Genomic DNA, 12,304 nt, shown 5'->3' on the forward strand with positions numbered 1-12,304 from the left:
TTTGCTTCCCTCTGCTCGTTTTGGTTTAGCCCAATGGAGGGACGCCTGCGCCCCCCAACCCCTCTTTGGGCATGCGCACCGACAGAATGGCCCCACCCTTTCCTAATCTAATCATTTACCCGGGGAGAGGGGGGGAAAAAAGCTCGCCTCCATCCCACTCTGATGTAATTAGGTGGTTAAAAAGATACAAGGCACGTCATATCCTAGGTTAAAAGGGCTGGAAAACTCCGCGCTCCGCGGCACAAGAGCAGGCCCGTGAGCCGGCGTCTCCGAGGACCCTGAGACTCTCAAACGCACCCAGGCTCTGCGCTAGAAGCGGAGCCCGGCCACCGCAGCTAATTGGGGGAGGGAGGCAACCGCCCAGAAGACTTTTCATTGGCCCAGAGTCACAGAGGCCGGCAGCTTCTCCCTCTTCCGGACGCTGAGTGGTTGAGGCCGAAAAACAACGCCTATTGTCATTGGCTGCACCCTGCTGTCATTCCTCTCGCGTCTCGCGGCGCGACAGAGCCAGGCGCGGCCTGTAGAGCAGTCTCGAAGCCTGCTGCAGAGAGAAGATGGCGGTCGCGGTGAGAACTTTGCAGGAGCAGCTAGAAAAGGCCAAAGAGAGCCTAAAGAACGTAGATGAGAATATTCGCAAGCTCACCGGACGAGATCCGAATGACGTGAGGTAAGAGGCGGATAAGAAAGGCCGGCTCCGAGAGACAGCCATCATGCCGGGGTGAATTGGGGGCGGGAAGGGCGGCTAGCCTTGAGAAGGCTAGAACATCGGGGCCTGTCCCCGGGGCGGCGGTAGAACCCCGTCTTGGATGAGGTGGGGAGTCTCCCACGCCCTCGACGTAGGTCTCGGAGCTCAGGTGCGCGAGGAAGGAGAGTGAGTCCTATGTATGCGAGGATGTCTTCCTGGCCTACTGTAGGAAGGCCCGGGCTGCCGATTCCCGCCCTCGGCCCTGCAGGCCCGGAACTGCAGCACAAAGCCCCTTCCCCATCCGGCGGCTACCTGGCCGGGTGCTGGCCCAGAGACCCTCCTGGGACGCGGTCCGCCGCCTCTCCTCCAGGCTTTTGCCCTCTTGCCCACGTGCAACTTCCTCGGACTTGGCGAAATCAGGGCCTGATCCAAGCTTATTAATGTGTCGTGGGAACGAAGTAAATATGATTTTTGTGATAATGGTCTTGAAAAAACAAGGAAGTTAAAATAGTACTTCCTGCCTTGTTTCAAGCACGTGTATTTGAAACTGTTTTTAGAACTTTTCTGGTTATTTTTCTCTTTATGGTGTACCGCATTCGTGAAAGTATTTGGTGACATTAAATAAGTCCACACATGATTTTCATACTGGTTTGTAAATATCTTTTAGGCCCATCCAAGCCAGATTGCTGGCCCTTTCTGGTCCTGGTGGAGGTAGAGGACGTGGTAGTTTATTGCTGAGGTAAGATTTTCTTAGGACTTAATTTATATGCGAAGACGTAGATACTTTCACTAAATTAAGTATTGGTTTAAACAAAATTGGTGGTAGAGCCAACGTTAGATACGTTTGTTTTGTTTAAAGCTGTGATCAGCTATAGTTTTCAATATAGTTATCTTGGAACTTCATTTATATGCAAAATTAGAGACTGAAGAATACATTAACTACCTGTTTTGTGTACACTTAATTTATTTTTATATTTTTTTAAGTGCTAAAAAGCATCTTGGAGTGGATGCCCATTTAAGGTTGTTAATAATTGGAAGGGTTTTTAAAAATTCAACTGAATTATCTTGCTAAAGGTAAATATTTATCTTAAATTTCATTTATATTATGTTGCACATTTTTAATTGCAGGCGTGGATTCTCAGATAGTGGAGGAGGACCCCCAGCCAAACAGAGAGACCTTGAAGGGGCAGTCAGTAGGTACGTTGGAGTAAAAGGTTCTGGACATACTTGTATGCTCTATTTTTAGAGGTAGCCACAAATATAAGTATTTAATAAATATTGTTGAGCTGTGTTAGAAGTGAGTAGTATATCACTTCACCTGAGTCTGTTCCCTTGGTAGTTGAATGAACTAAGCCTGTATCCCTCATAACTCAGTTTTTTACTAACGGTAACAGAAATTTTACCAAAATAAAGATCATGAGAATAAGGTTGAGAAAATAGTTTGTGCTACTTTTCTGTCTTGTACTGTAAAAACTTAATCTGCTTGAGAAATAGAGATCCTTATTTGGATTGGGCATTGGTGACACATTTTATCCTTTTACTACTAGAGGAAAGTGTAAAGTGGGATGGAGACTGATGAAATGAGACTTCTGGAAATAAGTCATGGTAGAAGTAATCATTTATCCTTGGTAGGTGCTTAAGTCAGATTTTACAGTGGTCTTTTAAATTCTTTTTCCAATGCCAGGCTGGGCGGGGAGCGTCGGACAAGGAGAGAATCACGCCAAGAAAGCGACCCAGAGGATGATGATGTTAAAAAGGTAATTGAGATGAAAAGAACTACTTAACGGGATGAATACGGTATTTCCATCTTTACTACATTTAAGAGTGCTGCTTTCTCATATGCTTGTTAAATTACTGAGATTTCTTTTATCCTGCAGCCAGCTTTGCAGTCTTCAGTTGTAGCTACCTCCAAAGAGCGCACACGTAGAGACCTTATCCAGGATCAAAATATGGATGAAAAGGGAAAGCAAAGGTATCTTTAGTTTTTTTATAGGGAAAATTCCTGTCAAATAATGCAATTTCAGGAAAATTTACATTTAAGAATTGTTCAAGTGTCTGTCGTATGTTTCTTTCAGGAAATGGCGGGCTTAGATGAAGTGGAACCTACTGAAATTGACTTCTCTTTCTCTTCTTTAGGAACCGAAGAATATTTGGCTTATTGATGGGCACTCTTCAGAAATTTAAACAAGAATCCACTGTTGCTACTGAAAGGGTATTTATACAGTTTTCCTTTGATTCTTTTAAGTATACAAAAGTAGTTTATTACGTGTTTTTGAGAAGAGTCAAAAAGGTCTCAAAACTGAATTGTAGGCCTAAATTGAAGCCAAGAAAAAAACTTATAAAATTATCTAAAGTTGTTACATTTTTAGCTGGTCTCTTTTTGGGGTCCTATGAAGTAACTGCGTGAACTTCTCTTTCAGTGCAAAGAGCCCTGGTCTGTGACTCAGGAGAACCTGGGTTCTGATCTCAGCTCTACAACGATCTCATTTTGTGGTTTTGGACAAGACTCTTCATTTCTTTAGGCCTCAGAGTGCTTTCATTCAGTCAAGGGAGTTGAACTCAGTCAGCATCGTAACTAGTTCAGTGATGTTAAGTTCTAAGTTATTTATACACTCAGACAATAATTGGCACTCTGGAAGCAAAAGCCTAAACATTCCTTGCCTTCCACTGTTTATTTGTGCAATCTTTCTAGAGGTTTTTTATTAAAGCTACAAAATTGTGTCCTTGGTGTTCAATATCAAGTTACTGCTTCTCAAAGAACTACGGTAGAAAGGGAGATAACAATTCGGTTAATAGATTAATCAAGTTTTATTACAGCTTTCGTATGTTAAGTCTCCTAGGGAATATAAAAGGCTTCAAAGCATAATATTTGAAAATAGGATGTCACTTCTGTCACATTCTTTGATTTGGAAGGAAGGGTAACTGAAGATAAGTTAAAAAGACAATGCTCTTCTTTTTTAAGTTTTATGAAAGAATCTTGCCTAATAGTTATATTTAAATGGAGGAGTTATTGATAATATGGCTAATGTCCTTGATATTTAGATTTTTACATGGAAAGGCTCTAGTCCTTGTTTTCTGAAAGAGAAATTGCTATTAGCCTAAAATGCTAAGTACTAAGTTTGAATTAGCTCGTATGCTGAATTGCAAATATGAAACCTATAAAGATAACTAAGTAAAATCATAATGTTTCACATAATCAGGATGTGTAATAAGTTTTCAAAGATAATTGTTTATCTTCAGCAAAAGAGGCGCCAGGAAATTGAACAAAAACTTGAAGTGCAGGCAGAAGAAGAAAGAAAGCAGGTTGAAAATGAGAGGAGAGAACTGTTTGAAGAGAGGCGTGCTAAACAGACAGAACTGCGGCTTTTAGAACAGAAGGTCGAGCTTGCGCAGCTGGTGAGTTGTAGTTTGGAATTGGAATTCTAGGATTGGGAATCCTTCCATGTTTACAAAAACCTGACCTTTTACCTCTTCTTTAGCAAGAAGAATGGAATGAACATAATGCCAAGATAATTAAATATATAAGAACTAAGACAAAGCCCCATTTGTTCTATATTCCTGGAAGAATGTGTCCAGCTACCCAAAAATTAATAGAAGAGTCACAGAGAAAAATGAATGGTAAGTGTACATGAAGAGGTCCAGTGAAATTTTCTAAATGGGTAAGGTAATATACTCACACAGACACATTTGTTTCCTATAATTGTGTTTCAGCAGTTGATTTTTAAAAAAGGTAATCTAAGATGCTAATGAGTTTGGAGTGCAGGAGCGTTTGATTTATGATGGAATTTAACCTGAAACTTACTATGTTGTAGGTAGTGCTGAATGCCTGTGTATTTCTTAAGAAGCGTTTGTATAAGATGGCTTCTTTGTAGCCAGATGTAAATGCTAATGAAGCAAGAAAAAAGGGAACATTGATGTAATCCATAGAAGGAGGAGCACACGTGGAAGGGTAGACACTACGGAGATAGGATTAGATGATCACTCTTTCTGGGATCAGAAAAGTTAATGCATGACATGATACCATAAGAATGATTTTATTTCAGAGAGGTTTTATTCTTTCTTACCCAGCATGAAGTAAAATAGCAAAAAATTGTCCTGTTTTTCCATCAGTTAATGTGGTATAGTTGCCTGCTACTAATACCTTAGTATATAGGTTTCTGGGGAGTCTTTGCTTGTGTCATTTTATTTCAGTTTGTAATTACTTGCCGTAATCAGTCTTGTATCATCATCTTTTTACAAAAAGACATTTAGTTTAGATAAAGCTCAATGACAATTTGTGCTGTCAATTGTGAGTTTGCATGTTCTTAATTATTTATACGTGTAAATTTTTATCCTTTAGCTTTATTTGAAGGTAGACGCATCGAATTTGCAGAACAAATAAATAAAATGGAGGCTAGGCCTAGAAGACAATCAATGAAGGAAAAAGAGCATCAGGTGGTGCGTAATGAAGAACAGAAGGCGGAACAAGAAGAGGGTAAGGTGGCTCAGCGAGAGGAAGAGTTGGAGGAGACAGGTAATCAGCACAATGATGTAGAAATAGAGGAAGCAGGAGAGGAAGAGGAAAAGGAAATAGGTATAGTTCATAGTGATGCAGAGAAAGAACAGGAGGAGGAGGAACAAAAACAGGAAATGGAGGTCAAGATGGAGGAGGAAACTGAGGTAAGGGAAAGTGAGAAGCAGCAGGATAGTCAACCGGAAGAAGTTATGGATGTGCTAGAGATGGTCGAGAGTGTCAAAAATGTAATTGCTGAGCAGGAGGTAATGGAAACCAATCAAGTGGAAAGTGTAGAACCTTCAGAAAACGAAACTAGCAAAGAACTGGAGCCAGAGATGGAATTTGAAGTTGAGCCAGATAAAGAATGTAAATCTCTTTCTCCCATGAAAGAGAATGCCAGTGCTCTAGAAATGGAAAATGAGCCTGAGGAAAAAGAAGAGAAAGAATCTGAGCCCCAGCCTGAGCCTGTGGCTCACCTCCAGCCCCTGCCTCAGCCTCAGCCTCAGCCTGAGCCTCAGCTGCAGCCTGAGCCGCAGCTGCAGCCACAGCTGCAGCCTGAGCCACAGCCACAGTCCCAGCTGCAGTCCCAGCCCCAGCCCCAGCTTCAGCCCCAGTCCCAGCCCCAGCCCCAGCCCCAGCCCCAGTCCCAAGCAGTACTCCAACCCCAGCCTCTCTCTCAACCTGAGACTTTGCCATTAGCTGTTTTACAGCCACCAATTCAGGTTTTTCAGGAGCAAGGGCATTTACTACCTGAGAGGAAGGAATTTCCTGTGGAATCTGTCAAACTCACTGAGGTGACAGTAGAGCCAGTCTTGACAGTACATCCAGAGAGCAAAACCAAAACCAAAACGCGGAGCAGAAGTAGAGGTCGAGCTAGAAATAAAACCAGCAAGAGTAGAAGTCGCAGCAGTAGCAGTAGTAGTTCTAGTAGCAGCTCCACCAGTAGCAGCAGTGGAAGCAGTTCCAGCAGTGGCAGCAGTAGTAGTCGAAGTAGTTCCAGTAGCAGCTCCAGCACCAGTGGCAGCAGCAGCAGAGACAGTAGCAGCAGCACCACTAGTAGTAGTGAGAGTAGAAGTCGGAGTAGGGGCCGGGGACATAATAGAGATAGAAAGCACAGAAGGAGCGTGGATCGGAAGCGAAGGGATACATCAGGACTAGAAAGAAGTCACAAATCTTCAAAAGGTGGTAGTAGTAGAGATACAAAAGGATCAAAGGATAAGAATTCCCGGTCCGACAGAAAGAGGTCTATATCAGAGAGTAGTCGATCAGGCAAAAGATCTTCAAGAAGTGAAAGAGACCGAAAATCAGACAGGAAAGACAAAAGGCGTTAATGGAAGAAGCCAGGCTTTCTTAGCCTATTCTTTGCAGCAGAAGATTTCTTGATGAGTAAAAGGATTACCTTTCCTTGTAAGGAGGATGCTGCCTTAAGAATTGCATGTTGTACAAAATCTTTTTGGAAAATACAGACTGTTTGTTTACCAGACATTCTTGTACTTTTTGCATAATTTTGTAAGAGTTATTTATCAAAATTATGTGAGGTTCCAAAATATGTAAAAATAATAATAATAAAAAAAGATTAACATCCCTTGTCATCTTTTTTAAATATCCTATACTCTTCAGTAAGAATCTGTATATTTTAATAGGTAAATCTTTAAGTCTGTTCCCTTCTAATTCTGTATCATACGTTGCTTTTGTAGAAATAAATGTGCATTTCTTTCATTAGTTTTGGAATGTCCTCGTTGACACTTGTATAATAAATACCCTCTTGATATCATTTTCAGCTTTTATCACTAGCTACTGAACGTGATTAGAATGTCTTTGAAGGTTTCTTCACGTTTATTTGCCTTAGGTGATTATTTTGAGTTGTCATAGATCTTTGCAGCTTTAAGGGGGAACGTAGTTCTCAAAATCATTTACTATTTTTTTCTAATCTCCCTTGTGTTTAATCTAAGCATTTCCCCCTGTTTCTCCTATATAAATCATTATTGGTAGATAAAACAGTATGATTTGGTTGGCATTTTCTTCATGATTATGGGAGCATCGTTCTTTTGTCTCCGTGGCTACTTGTGTGATATAGCATATACATCTATTGAAGAAAATAATCACTTTTTAGGGGAAGGAGGTAGAAAAGTATATTCCAAACTTGGTTTTTTGAGTTTGTGGTCTTGTCTTAACTTTTGTGTTGGCTCTAACTGAAACATGCCAATATGTGTTCTCAAGAGTTTTTGTTAAGTATTGTATGAAAGTTTACAGAATGAAGGAAGTTCATCTACACTTGAATCTGTAAGCAAGATAACACACAAGTGTACCAAGTGATTATTAACTTTGTTGTTTTATAAATTTGTATGAATTTGGAGTATCTGTTGCCATTACTATACATGTGCAAATAAATGTGGCTTAGACTTGTGTGACTGCTTAAGACTAGTACTTGTATTAACTTTTTGATGCTTTTATACAAGAGAGCACTTTAATTGCAAATGGCCTTTGAGTTCATAACTTAACATTGACTAGCCTTAGGCTTGACTGAATGTTTATTATTTCTTCCTTTGACAAGTACATGGTGATAGTGAAAATGTCAGTAAGCATTTCTAGCACTGTAAAAATAGAGCATGTTAAAGTACTCTTTAAAAAAAAGTCCTTTAAACAGTAAATGAGTAGAACTTTTCAAACTGCAGAGCTAGCTACCTGCATTCCTGGACCAGTCACTTCATCCAGGGGTTATTAATCTCCATGCAGTATAAATTTTATACTGTGAAACATGGGGGAAAGGTTGGTAAAAATTTAAAAGGGATGAACATAAATGTAACCTGGGTCCTAAAATGCTTATTCAATGAATCTAAAATAACTGTATGTATTAAGATCCTTTGAACAAATTAAGTTTTGTTCACTCATTTTTACCTGGAAATTTTGAACGATTGGTCTGGTGCTTACAGAAATAATTTTGGCTTTAAGCTCAATTGTTCAGAGTGGTAATGGGGCTATAAAAGCATGAGGAGAAAAAAGGATCCTTGGAATATGAAGAGCAATTTTAAATTCTATATAGAATTCTATTTTAAATTTTCTAGCTAGTGGTATGCACTTACAAATCGGAAGACTTCATTTTTAAAACAGGGTTGGCTTTTTTTTTTTTTTAATGTTTCCAACTAGTGCTTTGTCCTTAGAAGTGCAGTTATACAGAATTTGTTTTCAGAGAACCATGTAATTGAATTGGCTCCTTACAAAGGTACAAGAAATGTTAGAATGTAGAAGTAATGACAGTTCCCTAGGGGAAAAAGATACAGGGGTCTTCCTATTAGATGTTACAGGTTAGTGTTTATGGAAAAAGTAGAAGTTAAAGATGGATAGGGTTAGAGACTAAGGACTGAAATTAGTTTGGAGTCATCTAAGGAGCTGTTTAGGAAACATCTTGCCACAACCACGGAAATTGAAAGATAGTTTGATCTTCAGTGAGCTGTACCTCCATTCTAGAGCTCATCTGTGCGCTGGGTCTAGAATTCTGGTGACTACACATGTATCCTCTAGTAATTATGCTAAGCAAAACACACCAAAGTAATAAACTTGAGTTCATAAACTGACAAATTTAAAAGTAAAGCTACTAATTATTACATGGTGTGGTAATATGAGCCGATGGTGTCAAAAGAAGTCATTAAATGTTTCAGGGTTCAGTTACTTAACATGAATTAGAAACAAACTTGAAATCTGAGTAAATTCTCCCAGTTTCCCCTCTTGAGGTAATGCCATTTAAGGCACATAGCCCAGAAAACATGTTTGCTATTTACATGGTCGGATCTTCCTGCTAGCAAGTCAGTGGGGAAAATTGCAACTTGGTAAGAATAAACCTAAGGAATCTGAGTTTCTTACACTTTCTTTTATGTCCTCTAGCATGATCTTTCTCCCAAAATGATACTCAAATGCCTACAACTGCTTCCTATTGCCATTTGAGTATTCTTATTTGATTTTGTAATAACCACCACTTGCCCTCACTGTCCACTTGGTTTATTTTCATAACATTTGCAATGATATTGTATAGTTAGCATGCTCTGGTTTATTGTCTAGTTCCCACTTGAATGCAAGCTCCATGAGAGCAAAATTTCTTAGTTATTTTTAACCCATTGCTCTGTTTGAATACCTAGAATAGGGCCTTGTGCATTATAGGCAATGTTATGAGTAAAGTATGACAGGTCCTTAACCTCCTTAACATGGCTTTTGTGATTCAATCTCTTGCCTTTCCAACTTTAGTTTCCTCTCTTCCAGCACGTCAGGTATGCTTGTTTGAAACATTGAACTGAGATGCAGCTAGGAGTCATTGTGGCTGAAGCAGAGTAACCAGGGAGAAAAGCAGTAAAGTATTTCAGAGAGGTAATTGGGGGCCCAGCTTGTATAGGGCGTTAAAGTCCCTTAGCTTTTATCTCTGGGGATTCATTAGAGGTTTTGGACAGATAGATGAAGTGATAATAAAATTTATGTTAACAGTTGCTTTGGTTGCTGTGCTGAGAAAAGAGGAAAGGAGGCGAAGAGCAGGAACAAAAGAGACTATCTGCAATAATTTGGCAAAATATAGTGACTTAAACCAAGGTGGTTAAGTAGTAGAAGTGGTGATCAGGTTTTGGATGTATCTTGAAGATTGCTCCCCAGGTATATGCTAGTGGACTATGTGGTGTGAGAAGTCAGGCTGAGCAAAGATTTTGCCTGAACAACTAGAAATGAATTGCCATTAGCTGAGATGAGAAGGAGCAGAGTAGGGGATAGTGGAGGAGTGGGTCAGGAGTGACCCGAACTATGAACATGAATATCTCCATTATTCAGGTTTCCTTTAATGCCTTTCCCATAAAGGTCTTATACATCATTTGGTAACTGACTCATACATGGATAAATAGATTGCTCTTTTATTTTGGAAAACAGACGAGTATACAAAACACAATATACAACTCCATGAATTGTCAGAATGCTAATCCCTATGGAATCACCCAGGTGAAGAACTAGAACATTGCCAGGACCCAAGAACTCCTTCCAATGATTTCACCCTCCCTTTTCCGCCCTCAGAGATAACCATTTTTAAATAAAACAAGAAAGGTCTAATTGGTGGCAGCCTACTTAAGCAAACCAAAACCTAAACTAGAGTAAATTCCTCTAAGTGCCTCAAGGTTAGGAAATTGAGAAGCCTGCAGACAACCAATCACAGACTGCCAACTTGGCTTTCACAGATAAGGCAATTGCTTCAGCTATAGCTGATCAAATAATTTCCTTGCTTTGCTTCCTGTCAAAGAACAGTATCTTTGAATATAAGAGCCTTTCCCCTAGCTCCTGACAGTTTAGTGCTGCCCAGATCCAAATCAATGTTTGCTCAAATTTCAAAGTTTTAATATATCTCAGTTTATCTTTTAACAGCACTATCCTGACTTTATGGTAGTCACTTGATTTCCTTCATGGTTTTGAAAGTGATTCATGCATCCTAAACACCATGGTTTATTTTTTCATCTATTTTTTATTCGACATAAATCATAATGTATTTTGTATTTTAACTTATTTTGCCCACATGTTTCTCTGACTCATTTTTGTATGTCACTGGATATCTATCACCAGTATGTGGGTATCAAGATTGTTTTCAATTTTAGGGTCTTATAAATAATTCTGTTATAGAACAGTCATGTCTTTTCGCAAACATATGCATGGATATACAGTATAATTAAGAGTGTAATCGCTAGGTCATAAGTTATATATTTTTGTATGTGCATTTTCTAGATGACTTATGTTTTCCATTTTTTAAAAAAAACCCTTTAGATATCTTCTGGGGACTGTCTTCTTGATTTTAAGGGTTCTGTATTTATTCTGGAAATGAGTCTATTGAATACGTGCACTGCAAATGTCTTTTACTTTATAGCTTGGTTTTTCAATTTTTAAATGGTATGTTTTGATTAAGAATATTTCTTGATTATACTGTTCAGTTTATCCATATTTTTATGGTTAGTACTTTACGCATCTTATTTAAAATGCCTCTCACCATTTCAAGGTCAAGAAGATAGTCTCCTATTTTATCTTTGAGAAGCTTCATTCTCTTACTTTTCACAAATAACTCCATTGTTTTCCTGGAATTGGATTTTGTGTTATGGTGTGAATTGGGGGTTAAGTCTTATTTCTTTTTTCCAGATGAATGTCAGATCGCCCAGCTTCAATTATTGAAAAGTTTGTGCCTTCCACATTATTCTGCAGTACCACCATTTTCTTATATCGTGTATCTATATATTCATGGTTCTCTTTCTAAGTTCTCTATTCTGTTCCACTCGTCTCTTCTATGCCTGAGTTGACACCACTGTCTAAATACTTTAGCTTCATATTAAGTCTTAATATCGGGTGGAACAGATTCTCTCACCTCGCTTTACTTGACTCTTCTGGCTATTCTTGCCTATCTTCATTTTCATACAAATTTCACAGTCAGTCTTTGAATATCCACACACACACAAACGTTGGGATTTTTATTTGAATTGCTTTGAATCTACAGATTAATTTGGGAATTAGCCCCATTGAGTCTTCCAATCTATGAACATGGCATTTTGTTAGGAATCAGGATAATTGTTACTGCCTGTTTTGTGTTTTATATAAATGGATTCTTTTATATTTGTTTGACATTGGGTTTGTGAGGTTCATTAATTTTGCAGTTTGTAACTATGTTTTTTTGCTGTGTATTACTCCATTGTGTGCATATTCCACAATCTATGTATCCATTCTGTTGTTGATGGGCATTTGTGTGGTGTCCACACAGTTCGAAGCCCCAGTATGAACAGTGCTACTACCAATATACTTGTTCACATGTTTTGATGAACGTATGTATACATTTCTTGTGGTATATATAAGCCACCTGATTTTTAAGTTAAAATGGAAAGTACCGTGCCTGTGGCTTCTTCCTCTTCTGATCCAACAATCCACACCATCAACTTTATCATGCATAAAATGCTTATTTCTCCTGTGGGATATTTTTCTGGATCTCATTTATTTTCCTTTGGTTCATTTCTCAGATATATTTGAGTTCTTTGGTATTTGTGCCTAGAAAAACTCTTTCATCTTCTGCCTCTCATTTGACAATAGTTTCCCTGTGCTCTCATAAATGCTTTAAAGATGTTCTTTTT

The 12,304-nt window shown here is 38.9% G+C and overlaps 1 protein-coding gene across 1 annotated transcript; it reads left to right on the forward strand.

The window, feature by feature from the left end:
• The first annotated feature begins 494 nt into the window (after positions 1–494).
• Positions 495–7,599, forward strand: PNN (pinin, desmosome associated protein). The gene is made up of 9 exons (XM_045799622.2): positions 495–667; positions 1,353–1,424; positions 1,814–1,882; positions 2,370–2,442; positions 2,563–2,657; positions 2,822–2,897; positions 3,926–4,081; positions 4,165–4,303; positions 5,025–7,599. Exons 1-9 carry the CDS (start codon positions 555–557, stop codon positions 6,509–6,511), a joined length of 2,280 nt encoding a protein of 759 aa, XP_045655578.2. The 5' UTR covers positions 495–554; the 3' UTR covers positions 6,512–7,599.
• Positions 7,600–12,304: the final 4,705 nt, after the last annotated feature.

The sequence above is a fragment of the Ursus americanus genome, chromosome 35, assembly GCF_024610735.1.
Source record: "Ursus americanus isolate L20-20 chromosome 35, mUrsAme1.1.p, whole genome shotgun sequence".
Lineage (NCBI taxonomy): Eukaryota > Metazoa > Chordata > Mammalia > Carnivora > Ursidae > Ursus > Ursus americanus.